This window comes from Hipposideros armiger, unplaced genomic scaffold, assembly GCF_001890085.2.
Source record: "Hipposideros armiger isolate ML-2016 unplaced genomic scaffold, ASM189008v1 scaffold_277, whole genome shotgun sequence".
In the NCBI taxonomy this organism is placed as follows: domain Eukaryota; kingdom Metazoa; phylum Chordata; class Mammalia; order Chiroptera; family Hipposideridae; genus Hipposideros; species Hipposideros armiger.
Window position 1 is genome coordinate 2,247,401 of NW_017731627.1, and position 19,491 is coordinate 2,266,891.

General features: G+C 57.8%; 1 protein-coding gene across 2 annotated transcripts in view; it reads right to left on the reverse strand.

Annotated features, from left to right (window-relative positions):
• Nucleotides 1–2,897: 2,897 nt before the first annotated feature.
• LRP1 (LDL receptor related protein 1) overlaps nucleotides 2,898–19,491 on the reverse strand; it is an 86,819-nt gene continuing 70,225 nt past the window's right edge. For both annotated transcript variants that reach the window (XM_019657574.1, XM_019657573.1), the window contains 34 exons: nucleotides 19,050–19,233; nucleotides 18,838–18,923; nucleotides 18,545–18,664; nucleotides 17,880–18,067; nucleotides 17,526–17,731; nucleotides 16,818–17,006; nucleotides 16,148–16,296; nucleotides 15,614–15,707; nucleotides 15,403–15,519; nucleotides 15,045–15,164; nucleotides 14,547–14,669; nucleotides 14,233–14,358; nucleotides 13,687–13,803; nucleotides 12,899–13,005; nucleotides 12,677–12,809; nucleotides 11,859–11,978; nucleotides 11,580–11,702; nucleotides 11,089–11,229; nucleotides 10,843–10,977; nucleotides 10,636–10,755; nucleotides 8,810–9,078; nucleotides 8,079–8,257; nucleotides 7,483–7,589; nucleotides 7,165–7,281; nucleotides 6,501–6,677; nucleotides 6,215–6,355; nucleotides 5,933–6,106; nucleotides 5,508–5,669; nucleotides 4,926–5,100; nucleotides 4,715–4,816; nucleotides 4,500–4,564; nucleotides 4,299–4,389; nucleotides 4,056–4,200; nucleotides 2,898–3,890 (listed from right to left, as the gene is read on the reverse strand). In XM_019657574.1, the coding sequence (XP_019513119.1) occupies nucleotides 3,750–3,890; nucleotides 4,056–4,200; nucleotides 4,299–4,389; nucleotides 4,500–4,564; nucleotides 4,715–4,816; nucleotides 4,926–5,100; nucleotides 5,508–5,669; nucleotides 5,933–6,106; nucleotides 6,215–6,355; nucleotides 6,501–6,677; nucleotides 7,165–7,281; nucleotides 7,483–7,589; nucleotides 8,079–8,257; nucleotides 8,810–9,078; nucleotides 10,636–10,755; nucleotides 10,843–10,977; nucleotides 11,089–11,229; nucleotides 11,580–11,702; nucleotides 11,859–11,978; nucleotides 12,677–12,809; nucleotides 12,899–13,005; nucleotides 13,687–13,803; nucleotides 14,233–14,358; nucleotides 14,547–14,669; nucleotides 15,045–15,164; nucleotides 15,403–15,519; nucleotides 15,614–15,707; nucleotides 16,148–16,296; nucleotides 16,818–17,006; nucleotides 17,526–17,731; nucleotides 17,880–18,067; nucleotides 18,545–18,664; nucleotides 18,838–18,923; nucleotides 19,050–19,233 (4,743 nt within the window). In that variant the 3' untranslated portion in view covers nucleotides 2,898–3,749. The remainder of the gene's footprint in view (nucleotides 3,891–4,055; nucleotides 4,201–4,298; nucleotides 4,390–4,499; nucleotides 4,565–4,714; nucleotides 4,817–4,925; nucleotides 5,101–5,507; nucleotides 5,670–5,932; nucleotides 6,107–6,214; nucleotides 6,356–6,500; nucleotides 6,678–7,164; nucleotides 7,282–7,482; nucleotides 7,590–8,078; nucleotides 8,258–8,809; nucleotides 9,079–10,635; nucleotides 10,756–10,842; nucleotides 10,978–11,088; nucleotides 11,230–11,579; nucleotides 11,703–11,858; nucleotides 11,979–12,676; nucleotides 12,810–12,898; nucleotides 13,006–13,686; nucleotides 13,804–14,232; nucleotides 14,359–14,546; nucleotides 14,670–15,044; nucleotides 15,165–15,402; nucleotides 15,520–15,613; nucleotides 15,708–16,147; nucleotides 16,297–16,817; nucleotides 17,007–17,525; nucleotides 17,732–17,879; nucleotides 18,068–18,544; nucleotides 18,665–18,837; nucleotides 18,924–19,049; nucleotides 19,234–19,491) is intronic.

Genomic DNA, 19,491 nt, shown 5'->3' on the forward strand with positions numbered 1-19,491 from the left:
CCCCCCACCCCGCCCCCAGGGCACCTCCGCTAGACCGGCCGTTCACCTTTGCCTCAGGCCACCCCCCCCCCGCAGCCGCTGACCCCCGCAGAGTGTCCCTGTGTGGGGGTTGGGCAGGAAGTCCCCCTCAGCGCCGCCTGCCCGGCCTTTTGGTGCAATCTCTATCCCTTCCCTCTCGCTGCCCCATCTTTCACCATCAGCTCCTCTCGATCCTTGTCTCCTTGCTCCTCTATCTCTGTCCTTGTCTCTGTCCCCAGCTCCAGCCCGGTCTCTGTCCCTATCCTCTTGGCTGTTTCTTCACTGTTTTTTCCTCCCCCAGTCTCTCTCTCTTGCCCGGGAATCTTCATCTGTCAGCTGTTGCTATGCACTGAGGCTGTGGCTGAGGTTGTGGTATGACCAACACCTAGTCAACTAGAGATAGGGACAAAGCAGAGAGATAGAGACAGGCATATACTCTGAGACACCAACACACCCCCCCAGGCATGCACACAGATGCATTCACAAGGGCAAGCCACACCATACAGGTGAGCACACAGGCAGAGTGAAACACATTCATGCAGAGACCAGCACACACTAGAGGCACACTGACACAGACAGACACACTTGGTTTACACATACACAGGAGCACACGGAGAGAGATAGACAATGCACACTTACACCAAGAGACAAGTACACCCAACCAGGTACTCAGAGCCCATTCCAGCTTTCTTGCCTTAGCAGAGAGGCAAACATCCACAGACAGAGATGGACACATACACAGGTGTACATTGGCACTGGCAGTCCTAAAGACAAGCCTAGACATGTGCAAACAGATAGATATAAGGATGTGACAGACACATACACGCAAAGATCAGCAATACTGAGAAGATGAGGCAAACACAGAGACACCCAGAGAGACAGACAGACAGTAGCCAGGAGGCAGGAACCTGGGTGCATGTGGGGCAGAGAGGAGAGGCAGGAAGGAGCAGGAGTGGCCAGGCCCAAGGCTTCAAGGCTCCAAGCAGAATCCTAAGCTCGGGTCCCAAGCCCAGGGGCTGCAGCAGTGGGTGGGGGCAGTGGGCACACCCAGGCCTATGGGTGCCCAGGACAGAAACCCATCACTAGGGTCTTGATCTTCTGGAGTCCTGACCCAGCCCATCTCTCCTTTTGCTGCAATCTCAGACACACACACACACACACACACACACGCACGCACGCACGCACGCACGCACGCACGCACGCACGCCCTTCCCCTTTCTGGGCCTTTGCCTCTGTCCCTGTATCTCTCCATTTATGTATCTGTTTCTCATTCTGTCTATATCGCCTCTGCTCCTGTCTCTTCTCCATCTCTTAGGCCGCCTCTGCCCTCCTTGCCAGGTGGGGAGTTTTCCAGGACAGCCTCCTGGTAGACCCTCTCCTGGCGGATCCTGGAGGGCAGAGGGAGGATGCTGACTGGAGGGGTGTGCGTTCCAAGCCTCAGCAGGGGGCCCCGCTCGCTTTGCCCAGGATCTTGAGGCGACAGGCAGAGAATCAGTGGCTCCCCGGGGGCGCCAGATGCACGGCTGGCAGAGGGAGTGAGGAGGTGGGGCTGGTGGTGGTGTGGTAGGGGGAGCAGGCAGGCGCTGAGGGAGGGAGAGGAGCCGGCTGGAGGAGGGTGGAGGGGGTGTGGCAGAATAGCCTGAGGGAAGGAAGTGAGAGGTTGGGCTGGGGTCCGTCCGCAGGTGCATAATTAGCGTGTTGGGGAGGGAGCTTCTGCTGGGCTTCAGGATGCGCTGCGCGCAGGAGTACGTACGCCACCTGGTGGACAGAGGGGGGCACAAGCCTCCCTCTCAACAATCAACAAGGACGCCCCTTTTCCCTCTCAACAATCAACAAGGACGCCCCTTTTTTTCTCAGCAGGGTCTGGGGCCCTTGGGAGTACGGAGACGGTAGAGGATCTGTGTTGGCTTGGAGGCTGAGGCTGGAAATGGGATCTCAGGGCTGAGAGGGCTCTTGTTTCTACAGGTGCCTAGACCCGTAGCTTCCTCAAAAGAGGAATAGACTGAGGAAGTTGAACTAAGGAGGGAGGGGAAATGAAAGGTAGTGCTCCCCCTTTGGGAGTTAGGTAAGGGTTCCTTGTAGCTGCCCTCTATAAGCTTGTATTTGCTGTGGAGGGGAGAGTGGGGCTCTAATCCTGTCTGTATTGGACAGTGTAAAGCTGTGTGATCTTCTGTAAGAGGCTCTCCTCTCTTGACAGGGGTTGCAGTAAACCTGGGACCCCTTTCATTGCAGCTGTCCTTTCCTGTCCACCCCTGGGATGTCTAAAATGATTCATGAACTGGGTCTGTTGGTGGTCCTTGGGGCATGGCAAACTGGTTTTCCCAGTTCTTCTTCACTCCAGGGTCCCCCTTCTCCTGAATCCAGGGTTCTACTCTTGGCATTTGGTTAATTAGTTTCCATGAAGTGTGAGATGTTAGTGCTTCAAGAGCAACCTCAGGCTGAGAGAGCTGTATAGGACCACCCTGAAGGATTATAAAGCCCTGCACAACCCCAGGGTTTCCATTTCTCATGCTGGGATTTCTCACTGTGGGAGATCATTTTGGGTAGGGGTGGTGGTGTTCCATAAAAGTGACCATGCCCAGAAACAGAGCTTGGAGTTAGTATCCTAGAGCCAGAGGGAAACAAGTTCCAGATGGGTGAAGTCCCTGGCTCAAGGTCACACGCCCAGGAGAAGCAGGTCTTTCTTGTCAAGTCCAGTGCCACCCCCTTCTTCTGTCACAGCGAGATGGCGAGGGAGGGAGTTCCAGGAGAAGGGCCCTGAAGACCAGACTCTTACGCCTGCCTCCAGCACAGACTAGGGCTACCTCTGGTGGTTGAAGCAGGCAAACACAGCCCAGCTCACAGAGGATCGCACTCATAGGTAGACACAAGTGGCATTTTTTTCTTTCTCTTTCTTTCTTTCTTTTTTTTTTTTAAACAATTTTATTTATAACAATATCTGTGTTATTTAGTTGTAAAGGAATTCAGCAAAAATTATTAAAACGTTCATGTCCCCAAAACGGGGTTGCCCACTTACCCTTCCTTGGTGTTCCCCACCTCCTCCTCCTCCTCCTCCCCAGGGGAAGAGAGGCTGGGGGGACTGTTTACCAAAGTCTCCAGCCCTGGAAGCCACCGTGGGGGCACTGGAGAAGGGAGGGCTGTCTGGGAGGGGTATCGAGTATGGCCATCTCAAAAGTGCCCCTAGAATGGGGGCTGGGGCATGGGATGGCCTCCCCAAGAAGAACTAAAAATCTCCATCCTTTCCTTCCTTCCTCAGCCAGAGCCAAATCTTCCAGACAGAGGCCGCGAAGGACTCTCGCTCCCCAGAATTAGCCCTCAGGGAGCTGGGAGGGGTCGGGGGAAGGATGACAGGGGAGAGCCCTGACAAAGTGTCTGGTACAGGGAGGGGAAGGCAGCACCACCAGCTCTCCCAGTGGGGGTGCATTTTGGTGGGCAGGGCCCCCTCATACCTATAAGCCAAAGGAGCCCCCAGAGCCCTGCTGTCCCAGCTCCCTGAAGGCAGCATGGGGGGTGGGGGTGCTGAGGAGCAGGCAGAAGGAAAACGGAAAGAGATAATACTGTGCTCGCTTGCTCACTTGTTCACTCACATATAAAAAGTAATTCCTTCATTTTTACATTTATACATCCCAGCAGGGCTGGGGAGGGCTTGTTGGGTAGAAGTGGGACTCATTGAAGTACTTCTCTGGCAGGGGGCAGGAGGCTCTCTGGGGGAAGTCCGATGGGGCAGGGCCCTATGCCAAAGGGTCTCCTATCTCGTCCTCAGGGCCCCGGCCCAGGAGTTCTCGTTTCTCATCCGTGCTGGCCAGGGAGTGGCGGCTGCCGTGACCACCCATGTAGAGTGTGGCGTACACAGGGTTGGTGAAGTTGGTGGGCTGCAAGGTGACAGAGGGTTCAGGTGTGACTCAGGGTCTGGACTCTATGACCCAGGTACCCTACCCGCACCTCCACTCCATCATCCAACCCAACACCTTTAGTCATCCCATCCACAGCCTCCTGCCCCTGCCCGGGAAGCTACCCCCTCTTTCTTCCCAGCACACCTTGTCAGGGTCCAGGGCAAAGTCAGCATCCAGTAGGCCTCCTACATCATCAGGCTCCCCGCCTTCATACATCTTATAGGTGGGGTTCCCAATCTCCACGTTCATGGCCCCATTGGTCATCCGTTGATGCTGGAAGCCCTTAGCCCTGGGGAGAGGCAGGAGTAGAGGGAGTAGAGATTCCAGGGAGGTAAGGCTAGGGTGGTAAAGTAATGACCAGAATTTTCCAGACTCCCCGTAACTCACCCTCGGACTCGCCGCTTGTACCAGAATACTGCTCCGGCTACCAGAAGCATCATCAGCAGCAATAGCAGAGGGATTAGGATGGAGGCCATATCTAGACGAGAGGAGGTGGAACTCAGTCTGAAAGGCCTAGGAGGCACAAGCACCCCCCCACCCCCCATTCCAGGTCCCAGAAGCCCTGCCTCCCTACCCCCTGCCACCTACGTCCAGGCTGCTGTTGGCTAACCACCTGCTCCTCACACCGGGGTCCTGCCATGTGGGGTGGGCACCTGCAGATAGGAGGGCAGGGATAAGCAGGCACGACTTCCACAGCCATGGCTGCCAGGGAAATGGGGAGGGGCCACAGGATTCTGATGGTCCAGCTCAGATGTGGGGGAGGGGGATGATCTAGGCCTCAATGAGGCTCAGGCCTAACTCACTGGCACTCAGGCATCATTTTGCTGTTCATGGTGCAGGAACCGCCATTGCTACAGTGGCCATCGCAGGTCAGACAGCTGGGGGCCACCCGGCCATCAGAGCAGCTGCAGGAAGGGGTGAGAGGCTGGGGTGAGGCTGGTGAGGGGCAGATGAAGGGCGTAAAGCTGGGACAGGGCAGGGTCTAGCCAGGCACAACTGTGGGGCCCCACTCACTTGCAGGTGACATCCCCACTCTGCTTGTTGACCACACAGGCTCCGTTGAGACAGCGGCTGCACTTATTCACCTGGCACCTCGGCCCCTCGAAGTAGGCGGTACAGCGGCACTGCCGGGAGCCGTCAGCAGCCATCTGGCACGTGCCGAAGTTCTCACAGTAGCCAGAGCATTGTCCTGTGGTTCGGAGGGTAGAGAGGAGTTACTTCAAGTCCCATTCTCATGAAGGTCCTTCTTAGGTTGCGGGGTGAGCTAGATATTTGAGGGGCCCCCCCAGGTCTTTTGGGTGATCCCTACCTTCTCCTGAGCCCTCAGCTGTCCCCACATCACAGGCTCCAGGGTATGAGGACATCCCTGAGCATCCTGACAGGGCGCTACTTTTGCTTGAATAATCTTGGTGCCTGAGGGCTCACTACCTCTGGGGAAGTGCCGACACCTCCACAGGCGAGCACCTGCAACTTGGGCCCGGCTGAGCTGCGAATGACCTCCCTCCCTAGAACTCACTCCTGTGCCTACCACCCTAGGCTCTCAGGTCCCCCAGCTACCCTCATGCCTCCCCTGGGTCCCAGGGATGGCTGACTCACGGTACTGGCAGCGGTCACCCAGGAAGCCAGGTAGGCATCGGCACTGGGGCTGGTTGCCCTGGTTGACAGTGCAGGTGCTGTTGTTGGCACAGTAGCCCGCACACACCTGCTGGGTGCATTTTGGGCCTGTGAAGCCCGTGGGGCAGCGGCACGTGGGCATGCCTGGAGGGAAAGGATGTGTGAGTGGGACTGTGGTCCAATGAACCACCCGGCCCTAATGCAGAGAAACAGGGCTGGGAGGCCCCGGGTGGGAGGCAGATAGCAGAGGGATGGGACACCGGGGTGTAGACAGGAGGCATGAGGGGACGCAGAGGTGAAGCAAGGTAGGGCAGGGGCTGGGGGTTTGCCTGAGGCGGGGCCAGTGGGTTGTGGGACTGGGGCGAAGGGGCCGGGAACAGTCCTGGTGGGAGAGCTGAAGGCCATACCGGAGGGGGAGGCAGCACAGGTGCCCCCATTGCGACAGTGCTCCCAGCACTGATCCAGCTCACACTTGTCGCCTGTGTAGCGGGGCTGGCAGCGGCACTTGGGCTGCCTCCGTGCATTGAGGAAGCAGCTGCCACCGTTGAAGCACTGTAGGTTGCATGTTCCTGGCCGAGGAGCTGCAGGAAGGATCATGGGGGCAGAGCCAGGGACAGGGGAATTTAGGGGCTGCAAGGAGGAGGGTTCTGGGGCATGAGGTGGGGGACAGGGGAGGGGTATGAGCATACCATCTGGTGGGGGTGTTGGTGAGGGCACAGCCACACAGGTGCCATTGTCCAGACGCTTCCCATTGGGACAGGTGCAGACAGGCCCACTGGGGCTCAGCAGGCAGAGCCACTCACACTTCTTGCGGTCACAGGGATTGGTCACTGTAGGTGTGGGCCAGGGTGGGAGGATGCTGAGTCCTGTGGACCCAGGACCCTCCCCTGCCCACCAGGAACTGAGGCCACAGCTTGGAGACTTAGTGCCTCCAGGCCTTTTCTGTCCCGGCCTGAGCTCTCCCTCCCTGCTCACCTTCAGGCTGCTTGTGTTGGTGGTACAGGACCACATCAGAGGCATGGTTCAGGCCCCCCGTCAGGTTGATCAAGGGGCTGTGTCCAAACTTATGGATCTTGAAGACACGATTATTGATGTAGGTGACACCATAGATGTAATCCTCAAAGACATCGATGCTGAAGGGGTGACTTAGGCCTGGGGGGAGGACATGGACTCAGAGGGGACTCAGGCCCTGGTAGCATTCTTCAGGACACTGGCCCCCATGGCTCTCAGGCACCTCAAACCTAACATGTCCAAACCCAAATTCCTCCCAGCCTGTTCCTCCTCCTGTGGCCACTACTGGCCAAAGGTCCCATTACCCCTAGACTTCTGGGATCAGGACTGACTTCTGCTGCCTCTCCCCACATTTGCTAAGTTCCTACTGCCACCTATGTTGCCTCCACACAGTTTAATTCTCATTGTTAGAACAAATGAATGGGCAGGTAGGCCAGAGGGTCAGGGTGGATCTCAGGCCTGCAGGGCTGGTGCAAGGGGAATCCAGTTGGGTGAGGCCTGGAAGACACTGCAGGATTGTTGGGGGCCAGGCTGGGAGGATGGCAGGTGCTGGGGGAGGCCTTGGGCCCAGTGGGGAAGACAGGAGGCCCGAGGTCAAGGCTGGTTGAGGCTACTGTCAGATGCCGACCTCGTTTGCTGTCAGCAGCCACGATAGGGTCTGTGCCATTGAGCCGGATACTGCCGATGACTGAGAGCTTGGCATCCGCCCAATACAGCCGTTCATTGTGATAATCCACGGCCAGGCCTGGGGGAGGCAGAGAGCATGATGAGGCCCAGCTCCTCCAGCCTCAGGCTGGGGCAGAAAGAACTGTGTCTGTATTGGGATAGCTCCACCCTCTTCCCATGACCACTCCCAGTCGCCTCTTCTGCAAAAGCCTCCACAATCCACCTGCCCCATCCCAGTCCAAGCCCCTCCCCTCCCACACCATCCCCTGCTGCCTCGGACCTGTGGGCCACTGGATGTTGTCCTGTACCAGTGTCTCCCGCAGGGTCCCATCCATCGCTGCTGTTTCAATCTTGGGGTGGTTCCCCCAGTCTGACCAGTACATGGTGCTGGAGAGGGAGAAGGGGTGAGTGTGGGTAGGACCTGGGGCTGCCAGAGGAGGCTAGCCAAGGTGGGCCACCAGGTTCCTGGCCTGGGCACACAGACTTCTGGGTCTTGGGAGGAGGGCATTTTGTCTGCCTCCCTCAGAGAAAACCAGGGGGAGTCAGCTTCCTGATCAGGTTAAGAATCTTTTACTCTAAAACCACAGTGTGCAGATCCAGAGTCAGCTAAGTGGGCAGAGCTGCCCCCTGGAACAGAGGAGCAGCCAAAACCTTGGCTGCCCAGGACAGCCAGCCAAGTGGAAGTCAGGACCCTATCTGAGCCCTGGGCAAAGGCAGGCTGGGTAGGGCCAGGCTGCGGCAGCCAGGAAGGCCCAAGGCCAAGGAAGACTTGACCTCAGGCTGGTCTGGGAGGGGAAGGGCACACCTGGGATTCTGGGCCCCTGCCCCTGTCCCGGCCCTCTCCCCAGGATGCCTACCCCTAGGACCCCTGCTTACCCCCTCAGCGGGTCCACCACGATGGCGTGGGGCTCGTCAATCATGCCAGAGATGAGCGTCTTGCGGTTCTCGCCCTTCATTTGTGCCACTTCAATCACGTCTCGGCCTGAGTCAGTCCAGTACACGTTCCCGGCCACCCAGTCGATGGCAATGCCCCTTGGCATCTTGAGCCCTGAAATCTGAATTTGGGGATCACAGTGTTAGGGGCTACTACCTTTTGTCTTCTTGCCCATTATCTACTCCCAACTCTGCCAGCCTGTCCCTCCTAAAAAGTCATGCCAGACTGAGCCAGTTCCCTGGCTTTGAAGAGATTCAGTGGACACTTATCTTATGGGTCACACTTAGCACTTTTACATGTTTTGCTGGATTAGATGTTATTACCCTGCTTTATTAAAGAACAAAGTTGAGGCCCAAAGAGGTCAAATAGGTTGGCCAGGATTGACACAGTCGGTGGCAGTGACAATCAGGAATTGAACGTGGCTTTTGTGCTGAAGGCCCGTGCCCACGGTGCCCTGTTGCCTTGGGCTGCAGTGTGGCAGAGCCAATGACTGAGATTCTCACTGCTCTGTCCATCTGTGGTCTGTGCCTCCTGACATAATCCTGACTGCCCTTGGCCTCCAGTCTCAGCCTCTGCCCATCCACTGTCTTTTTCAAACTCTGCTCCAAACCAGTTGCTCTTTGGAGTCTCTCCACCCAATCCATGTAGACCCCACCCCAGCCTGGGTGCTCACATTGAGGTGGGTGACACCTCGGTCAATCTGTCGCCGGTGACGATTGGAAGTAGTGGGAGGCGCAGCAGGGGGCAGGCTGCGGTAGGAGATGGTGCCTGTGTGCCAGTTGGTCCAATAGACACGGCCAGCCTTGACATGGACGTCCATGGCGTCAATGCGGACAGTCTCATCACCCTGGAAGGCCTGCTCGTAAGCCGAGTGAGGGTGACTGGGGAACAGGCTGCGGATCTCATTGTCATCAGCAATGTACAGGACCTGATATTCAGAGCCTGGAGGAGCAAGAGGTCAGATGTCGGGTGTGGGGAAAGATAGGAGGCCAGGCCTGGGGGTCAGGGCTGGGGGCTGTAGGGCCTGGTGCCAGGATGAATGTGACTGAGATGTGCTCCTACACCCAGCCCAGCCCCTTTCACACTAAGAGTGTCTTCTCTCCTAATCAAACCGTCTACACCAGTCAGAACCCTCTGCTCAACCCACCCAAGTGCCAGGCCCTAGTGCCAGCCTCAGCCCTTGAATGTCTTTCCTCCCTTCCTCCTCTGAGCTCATCTACTAAGACCTGCTACTCTGGAAAGCTGTCCCTGCTCCTCTAGCCCCAGGGACTTCTGACTCCTCATGGCCTCTGGCTGGCATCACCATGCTTTCTGCTCCACACTGTTTGATATGTGCTTGTGGGTGCACGTGCATGTGGATTTATGTGCACAGGCATGAAGGGGGTATGCACCCATGGCGTGGGAGTGCACTTGGGTATGTGGGGTGGGTTGTATGTATACGCATGCCCTTGAGTGTGCATGGGGGTGTATGTGCATGGGTGTGTGGGTATATTCGTGTACAGGTACGAGGAAGCTGCAGGTGTGTGTTTAAGCATATGGGTGAGAGTTTGCATGTTCTCACCAAAAAAGAAAAAAAAAAAAGGTAAATATGTGAGGTGATAGATGTGTTAATTAACTACATGGGGGGAATCCTTTCACATGGTATACATATATCAAATTATCACATTGTGGGGCCAGCCGAGTGCCGTGTTGGTTAAGAGCTGGCTTGGGACGCCAGAGGACCCTGGTTCGGATCCCACATATGAAGGCCAGTGACACTGCCCTCTACAGCTAAGATGCTGAACAACAGCTCAACCTGGAGCTGGGCTGCCGTGAGTCGCCGGTGATGGCGTAGGCTGCAGCCACTGCTGCAGTAGGTTGCCATGGGCTACCCGTGTGTAGCCAGCAGCCAGCGTGAGCGGCCATTCAGAAGCCGGTGACTAATCTGCCTCGCCTGGGAAGAGCACAATGATGGTGCCAACTTGGGCCAGTGAAGCAACGTCCTCCACAACTAGACTGAAGAACAAAACGACAGCAACTTGTCTGTTCCCATTCCCCCAATTCCCCAGCGCTGTTCCCATCCCCCAATTCCCCAATAAAAATCTTAAAAAAAAAAATTTATCACATTGTGCACATTAAATATCAGACAGTTTTGTCAATTATATTTCAATGAAGCTGAAATAAGAAAAGCATAATGGGAATATGAAGGTGGGGTACACATGAGTGTGGCAATGTATGTCTGTGTGCACTCTTCCTAGGAGTGGGGGGTAAGGAGACATGTGCGGAAGGGATGTGTGCTGCCTCCACCCCAGACTTCCTCAGATGAGCCAGTCCAGGACCTGTGCCCTCTGCACGGCTACCAGCACTGCGCACAGAAGGCTGCACCTGTGGGTCTGGGTTCCACACTTAGGCAAGGGTGTATGGAGGAAAACAGCCTATTCTGGGTCCACCCATTTTATATCCTGGTGTTGCAAAGCCCTGCCCACCCTTCCTGTCCTCCCCTGGCTCAGGCTCCAGTACCTTCAGCCTTGCAGGTGTTGTGCGTCTTCATGAAGTTTCGAGCGCAGCTGCAGAGGTGGCCGCCCTTGGTGTTGTTGCATAGCTGCGAACAGGTGCCGAAGCGTAGGCACTCGTTGATGTCTGGGGGTTACATAGGAGGGTCATGGAGAAACCCCATGCGGCTAGGAAAAGTTTCTGCCCCAGGCCCTCTGGGTCCCGTCTTCCTACCCTGGCATCCTGGCTGGCCTGGCACAGTGTGGAAGCCAGAGCGGCAGGCACAGTAGGCGGCTTTCTCGGTGCGCACGCAGCGTGCCTCATCCCCACAGATGCTGGCGTTGGTGGCACAGCTGGTCAGCTTGGGGTCTGTGGGGGACAGAGAGTGGATCCTTCACCTGAGCCGCCCTAGACCTGGACTTCGGTTCTCCACGCTGCCACCCCTGCACCTGCACTGCTGCCCCCACACACCCCTCTTACCAATGCTGCAGTCCTCCTCGTCAGAGCCGTCCCCACAGTCATCGAACATGTTGCAGCGCAGTGAGGAGGAGAGGCAGCGCTGGTTCCGGCACAGAAACTCCTTCTTGTCTTTGCAATGGGGGGTCTGCGCCGTGGGGGGCTCTGGGGAGGGCAGGGACTTCAGGTTCTGGGTATTCACCACCCTGCCCCCTCCTCCAACAGGGGCCTCTAGTCAGTCGTGGATATAGGTAGGACCCAAGCCTGGCTGTTTGTCAGGCTTGCAGGGGAAGTGGTTGAAACATTCAGGTTCTACCTCAAGACCTAGGGTATATCAGGAAGCTGCCAGTGCCTTTCCCTAGGAGCCTCTCCCTCCCCAGGAAGGGCGCCCAGGCTCCCAGCAGTGCAACTGCCCCTTCTCGGTGAGTCCAGACACAGCTCCCACTTGGCCCACCCCACCCCCCTGTACAGCACTACAGGCCCCGCAAGCTTCTTCTCACTGGCCCCTTGCTCACCACAGTCTTCCTCATCAGTCCCATCCCCGCAGTTGTCGGTGCCATCGCATTGGCGCCCAATCCACAAGCAGACACGATCGTTCTTACAACGGAAGGGTCGATTGGGAGGGCACACAAACCGGGCTGCAGGAGACAGAGCCAGAATCAGGCCTGGTGGGGGAGGGCGGCTGTGGGCCGCTGGGGAGCGTGAGAGCGCCCCCATCCCGGAACCCTGTTTGGGTCCCAGAGCCCACCAGCCCTGCTCTGGGTGCCCGCTCCGCCCTCGCCCTGGGGCCTCACCACACTCCTCAGGGTTCTCGTCCGAGTTGTCTCCACAGTCGTCCTCGCCATCACACTTCCAGGCCAGGGGCTTGCACAGGGTATTATTGCACTGGAACTCATCCAGGGGGCAGGTCCGCACTGGGCACCAGGGGGAACAAAGGGCAAAGAGTGAGCTGAGCCCCAGGCTGCTGGGGGCAGGGCCTTGCCTACACCCCTCCCTCCATAGGGGGAGACCCAGGAGTCACCAGGTGAGCAGTGGTACAAGCCAGATTGAACCCAGGTCTAATTTTCTACCAGCTGGACAGCCAGGGCAGAACTGCCTCTTCTGGTATTTAGGGGAGCAGAAGAAGCCTTCTTGGGAAGACTGTACTGAGAGGTCCAGAGGGTTCTCTTTCTCTGGGGGTTGTGGCAGGGCACTGGGGCCTATTGTATAGTTCGATGGCAGGCACAGAGGAGGAACAGCGGCTGGGAGTGAGGAAACCTAGATTCCAGTCCCTGTCCTCAGCCCACCAGGGCAGAGCCAGGATGTCTGCCTCACTTGGGGTCTCTGCTCCAAGCCCCAACCTTCTCTTACTCAGGCTTCACACTGCCCCCTCTAGGCTGTCGAGCCCAGACTGATCAGCCAGGGGCAGGCATTACCTCATTGCTCGGGAAAATGAGACAGCAGGAACTTTGTTTCTCAGGGCAGCCAACTGCCTTGTAGGAACTTAGGGGGTGGGGCCTAGAGGGACACAGCCCACAGGTTTCTGCTGGATTTCAGCCCAACTGGCTCCTTGGCTAAGGGCTGTTATGGGGTGGGGGTAGGGAAGGGCAGGAGCCAAGTGTGAGAGGCTCACCGCCGGTGCCACAGGCTTCCTCGTCACTGCCGTCCATGCAGTCGGCATCTGCATCACAGCGCCACCGCAGGGGGATGCAGTGACCACTCTTGCACTGGAATTGGTCCATGTCACAGCGGGGGGTGCAGTCTTTCTGTGGGCCAGGGAGCAGGTGTCCTGGTAAGATCTGGGCACCCACCCAGCCCTGCCCTGACTCTCCCTCCTCCTCATTTCCCTGCCTACCTCGTCCGAGCCATCTGCACAGTCATGGTCTCCATCACATTTCCAGCGCCCAGCGATGCAGCGGCCATTGGCACAGGAAAACTCACTCTCAGAACAGGGCCGAGGGGCTGGGGAAGGAGGGGAGAGATAAGCCCCAAGAGGGTGGGCATAGGCACTCAGCCCTGGAGGGCATCTCCAGCCTTTGGCAGAGTAATGCTGCCCATCTCTGTGTCCCTGAAGGCCACAGCTGACTGGCATAATGACCAAGTGCTCAATCAATTCTGGGCAGCCACTGGCTGCCTTCATGGGACCTGCCAAGCACGGAGGGTGCTCACTTACCCTTCTGGGGCAGACACATGAGAGAGGACATGGGTCCCTGGCCCTGCCCTCAGGACAGACTGTGTGGGGAGGGGAAGGGAGGGACAAGACCACTAAGACAAGCACCAGGGTTTAGGGAGCGGCCAGTAAAGGATGATGGGCTGAGGCATAGCACAGGGACAGGTAGGCTCTGGGGCAGAGGCAGGGGTGTGGTGGGAACACGGCACATCAGAGACACCTACCTCTGTAACCCCAAGAGGACAGTGTGAAAATGGAGAGAAACATGAGATGAGGTGAAATGGCGCAAACTCAAATACACAACATGGAGTGGGGTGAGGAGGGAGAGGCTCCTGACCCCTAGCCTTGGGAGGTGGCCCCTTGCCTTAGTACAGCCCAGTGGCGTGGGAGCAGGGGTGCTGAGAAGGGAGATGCCCAAGGTCTCCTGGGGAAGGGCACCTGCTGGGCGGGGCAGGGTGGGGTGGGGGACATACTGCAGCTCTCCTCGTCGGAGTTGTCCCCACAGTCGTTGTCGTAGTCACACTGCCAGCGGCCTGGCACGCAGCGGTTGTTCTTGCAGCGGAACTGGTAGGGTTCACAGGTGCGCTCGTCTAGGGGAGGCAAGGTGGGAGGGCAGTCAGGGACAGAGTGAAGGGCCGACCTCAGAGTCTCACCCAGGTGTGGTCAGCATGGCCAGGAGTGGTTAGGGCTAGGAGGGGGTGAGGGGGCATTCCAGCCTGAGGAGGTCATCATTGGGAGACAGTGCTCTGAGACACAGGGTCGACAAGGAGGTTATGGGGTAGGGGGGACACAAGTTGGGGGGAGCTGCTTTGGAAGGGGATTAACAGATCTAATAGGTTCTGCGCAGTGGGCTGATGAGGTGCTGATGGGCACAGGGACAGGGGAATTAGACGGGAGGCGGTGCTAGGAAGCCTGGTGCCAGGCTATGAAGAGACCCAGCTCTGCCCCAGTCAGTGGATGCCGCACCACCTCCCCAGGCAGGAGGCCTTGACCCGGGAGTCAGGGCTAGGCAAACTCACCACACTCTTCCTTGGGCTCGTCAGAGCCATCTCCACAGTCGTCCTCTCCATCACACTTCCAGCGTGCCGGGATGCAGCGGCCTGAGTCCTTGCAGCGGAACTCATCCACCCCGCAGGTCATCTGGGCTGCAAGGGAGTGGTGGGCCCGGTGGTGAGGGGGAGGATTCTTTCAGGAATGTGCTGTGAGGGTGGGGAGTGGGTCGCATGTGGGGGTGGTGGGAACAGCAGACACCATGGAGAAAGGGTGGGCTCCAGAGGTGGGCGGAGTGGGGGGCGGGGGTCTCCCTGCTGGAGGTGGGCTCTAGGGAACTCACTGCAGTTGGCAGGCTCATCACTGCCATCCACGCAGTCGTTGTCCCGGTCACAGACCCAGACTCGTGGGATGCAGCGCTTGGTGATGGAGCACTGGAACTGGTTGGGGGCACAGGTCACCTCGGCTGCGGGGTAGGGGAGAAAATGAGGACCTGCACATGCTGCCTCCCACCACATTTTAAGAACATCTTCTCCTTCTTCCAAGCCCTGCTCCCCACGCCCCCAGGCACTGCCAGCAATTTCTTGGGAGGAAGGGACAGTTTATTTCCAATTTTGGTGCTTTTCATTTTCTGGATCTGCACATCTCTCTACCAAGCATGATGATTTTATGAGCAACCAAGTCACACTCAATATAATGTAAGTTGCCCTCTAATAACATTACTTGAGAGCAATATGTCCCCTGGAAAACAGCGGTGGGTAGATTTCAACATGAACTGTGTTTTTGGGCCTGTTTTCCCATCCCACCACCCCGTCTCCTGCCCGCAGCCCAGGGCACTCACGGCAGTCCCTCTCATCTTCCCCATCTCCACAGTTGTCCTGCCCATTGCAGCGGAAGATGCCGGGAATACAGCGGTTGGTGTTGGTGCACTTGAACTGACTGGGCAAGCAGACGTGGATGTCTGTGGGGTGGGGAGGAGAGCAGGGTAACTAATGGTGGATGGGGCAGGGGCAGGGAGCGGGTGCCCCACTCCCTCAGTGGGAGGTGCAGGCTCAGGCCTGGGGCAGCAGGAGGCCAGCCTGGAGAGGAGCTGCTGAGGGCTGCGCTTCCTCGCCCTTGGAGCACAGTATGAAACGCCCAAATCCCAAGGAAGGACAAAGGGGGAAAGGAGGGCAGCCAGTGGCTGGACAGCCCTTTACCGCAGTTGGCCTCGTCACTGTTGTCCTGGCAGTCATTGTCCCCATCACAGATGAAGGCAGGGTTTGTGCAGATGCCTGTCGAGCACTGGAACTGTCCTGGGCGGCACTTGAACTCGGCTGCCAGGAGGAGAGGCTTAGCATCAGAAGGGACGGGCCACTCAAGGCTGCCCCGACGCAGGACCCTCTCGCCACCCCTGCTCTGGGCACTCACGACAGTCCGGGGGCTCGTCTGAGTGGTCCCCACAATCGTCCTCTGTGTCGCACTTCCACCAGAAGGGGATGCACTTGTCATTCTTGCACACAAACTGGAGGGCAGGTGGGGGCAAGAGGGGTTGGTGGGGGTCTGGGGAACTCAGGAGGTTTTCTTTTGAGGGGCTGGGATGTTTCAAAGGAGCAGCAGGGTCAGGGTATTTTAGGGGGAGGTTGAGCAGGATGGAAGGCTGGGATATGATGAGTGCAGGAAGGCCAGGCAAGGGAGTATCTGTGTAGAGGTCAGGGTTGGGGGTATTGGTGAGGGAGGGTCAGGGTCAGGGTGTAGGGGTGTTTGTGTGAGGTGACGGGTGTAAAAGTATTGCTGTGGGGAGACAAGAGGTAGGCAAGAAATGTGGGGGTGTTAGCGTGGGAAAACCAGATGCGTGAGGACATTAGAGAGGGTGTTGGGGTCCGAGGAGGAATGGGACTACTGGTGGGGGGGGGTCAGGGGAACGAGGCATTGATGAATGGGGGCCCAGGGGAAGAGCCTCACCTGGCTTGCCGTGCAGTTGGACACACAGGTGCGCCCATCGCCGCCCAGGTAGAAATTGGTGGGACAGGCACATTTGTGGCCGCCCCCAGGGGACAGTAGGCACAAGTTGCTGCAGCCACCATTGTTGACTTTGCAGGGGTGATTGGGCACTGCCAAAGAAAAAGTGATTCAAGGGCGGCTGACCGTGCCCAGTTTATGGACCACTGCTCCTTGAGCCACTGGCCTCTGGCAGAGTGAGGGCAGCACTCACTGCTAACACATTTTCTGGTCTTTCAGAGGCTGCCCAGCCCTCTCTATCCTGGGCAGAGGTGGAATGGGTCCAAATCCTGCTCTTTTAGGAGAGAGCTAAAGCCAAAGATAGGAGAGGACTCTCTTGAGGTCCCAGGATCAGGCCAGACCTGAAGCCCACACACTGCCTCACCTGTGCCCTCCCTCAGTTATGGCCCGCCTGCCTTCAGGGTCTCACCTCAGTGGTTTGCACCCAGACCCGCCCTACTTGACCAGCCTCAAGGCCTTGCTGCTACAAGACTCCAGGGTTGGCCCCAGGCTGGAATGAGCTCCCAAGAGCCAGACCAGAGCCTGTCTCCAGCCTCCTGAGTCTTCCAGCATCCAGCAGGCACTGCTCGGTCAATGCTGGAGAAGGCGTGGGCAGGAACCCGTGGTCGCTTACCGTCTGGCTGGCGCAGGGCGTGGAAGACATGCAGGTCCATGGGCCGGTGCAGTGTGCTGATGAGGAGGGTCTTGTTGGTGCCCGTGGTCTTATGAGCTCGGTTTATGGACTTGGTCTCCCAGTCGGTCCAGTAGACGTAGTCCTCAAACAGGGTCAGAGCAAAGATGTGTGGGATGTCCTGGTTCAGCACTGCAGATGGTGGAGAGGACAGGCTCAGCAGTCAGTCAGCGCTGAGTGTGTATTGGGCGCCTTCCCTACTAGACCCTGTTAACCCCACAACCACCCTGTGAGGTAGGTGTTAGCCTCAGTTCCAGATGGTTAAATGGATTCCCAAGGTTATGCAGCTAATAAGTGGCAGAACTGGAACTCAAATCCAGGTCTCACAGCAGGCTCCTGCATCACAGTATTATATGGTTCTTGTCAGGAAGTGGGGAGTACTGATGTACCCCAATCCCAGGCCTCCTACTCCCATCTGCCTTGGGGTCCCATCATCTGGAACTGTGCATGGGAAGGGTCCTCACACCTGGGCTGATCCCAGGGGTGCATCCTTCAACGCTCTGAACCCACACATCCCTGGTGGGTGGTGTCCTTGGACCATGCCCTCTGGCTTTTATGCTACTCTTGCCCCAAAGGCCTGATCCCCTGTAGCTTCAACCTCCATCCCCATCAGGTCTGCTGTGCCCAGGCAAGCCTCACTGGTATACTGACCGACGTGACGATTGGAGCCATCTAAGCTGGCAAACTCAATGTAGTCCTCCCGGGCGTCAGCCCAGTAGATACGCTCAGTGACGTAGTCCAGGGTCAGGCCATTGGGCCACGTGATCTTGGTGTCCACAATGACGCTGCGGCCAGACCCATCCATGCCAATCCGGCCAATGAGTGAGTGGTCACCCCAGTCTGTCCAGTACAGGTACCTGGCAGGAGGGTGGGCAGTGAGCCCCAAGAGATCAAGCAACTGGTCCCTCCAGCTCCCACCTGCATGTGGGAAGGCTGGGCCTGGGTGCCTGAGTGTGCCATGCTGACTGCTTTCGGGGGCTCCCTCAATCCTCCTTGCCCACTTACCCGTTCTGTACATCCACCACCAGAGCCCTGGGCTCACGGAGGCCAGAGCTGACCAGCACTGTCCGATAGGCCCCATTGAGCTTGGACACTTCAATGGTGTCCCGGCCTTTGTCACACCAGTACAGGTTGCCGCCCACCCAGTCCACAGCCAGCCCATCGGGGTTGCTGAGGCCAGTCCGGTGCAGCACCTGCAGGCAGGGAAGGAAGAGTCTGGGTGCCCTGTGGTAGGACTCTCAGCCTCTCAGATTCTCCATGTGTAAAGTGGGGAGCTTGGCTGGGAGGACAATGGATGGAAAAGGCCCAGCTTTGGGCCTGATGTCAGTTGAGGCTCTAGGAAAGGGGTCTACTGATGAGAGAGACCACCACAGTGCCTGGGAGCATAGGGTTAAGAAAGGTCAGACACAAGGGGGAACTTAATGATAGTTAGGGACAGAGCAAGAGGAAATCTCCTAGCTCTTCCTCTGGGTTTAGAAGAGAGGGAGAGGTGAGGCCAAGCAGAGTCATGGAGTGATTCAGTAGGGAAGGGGGAGAAGGAAATAACTGTGGGGGCAGGTTGGGGAGAAAGGGAGATGGCCTTGAAACAGCGCCCTCTGGGAAGGGGCAATGGGGCCGGATCTCTGCACCCCCACAGTTGTCAGCTGCGGGGTGGGCTGCCCCGGGCTTACCTGCACATTGCTCCCGTTAAGGTGCATCCTTCGGATCATGCTGCCCTGGGTTGTCACATCTGTCCAGTAAATCATCTGTTCTCGGTAGTCAAAGTCCAAGGCGACGGCGTTGTTCAGGCCCTGGATTAGGGGGTGGGGAGAGGGATGACTGCAGAGACAGCAGAGGGGTGGCTGGAGAAGTTAGTAAGGGGTGATATCCATGGGCCCGATGGGGAGGATGTGGGGCTGTACTGGGTGAGGATAGTAGCTCTGGGCCTGGGACATAAATAGAGAAAGGAGGCCGGGTCTGGTACCTGCTTAAGCAGGGTGTAGTTGGAGCCGTCCAGGTTGAGCTTGCGCAGGTAGTACCGGTTGGCGAAGATCAGGAATGGCTCCTCGTCTGGAGATAAGATCCTGGCTCAGCTGCTAGCTGGGGCATATTCTAGCACCCCGGGTCCCCAGCCTGTCGTGAGCTCTGCTATCCCAGCCCTCCCACCACAGCCCTCAGCTGTCTGGGCCATCTCACCGGTCACAGCCTTGCAGCTGTGGGGGTCACCGCCACGGGGGGCGTAGCCCTCCACACATAGACACTTGTAGCTGCCGTGGGTGTTGATGCAGCGCTGGCTGCAGGGGAAGGTGGTGCTACACTCGTCCACATCAGCACAAGTGCGGCCGTCATCCTTCGGCCGGAAGCCAGGTCGGCAGCGACACTGCGGGCACAGGGAGCTTTGGCTGAGGATGGGGCAGGGGTCTGGGCCTCCCCGGAAGCTGACGACCTCCCACCCTGGAGACCTGGGGTCAGAAGCCCTCGTGGGGCTCCAGTTCCCTCTACCCTGGGTAGTTTGCTCTGCCGGGGAAGCCCAGGCTTGCTGGGGGAGGCAGGCAGCACACAGGTGCTGAGCCAATCACGCTAGTGATCTGGCCCTCATCCCACCAAAACCACCACACTGAGTCCTCAACAACCACGT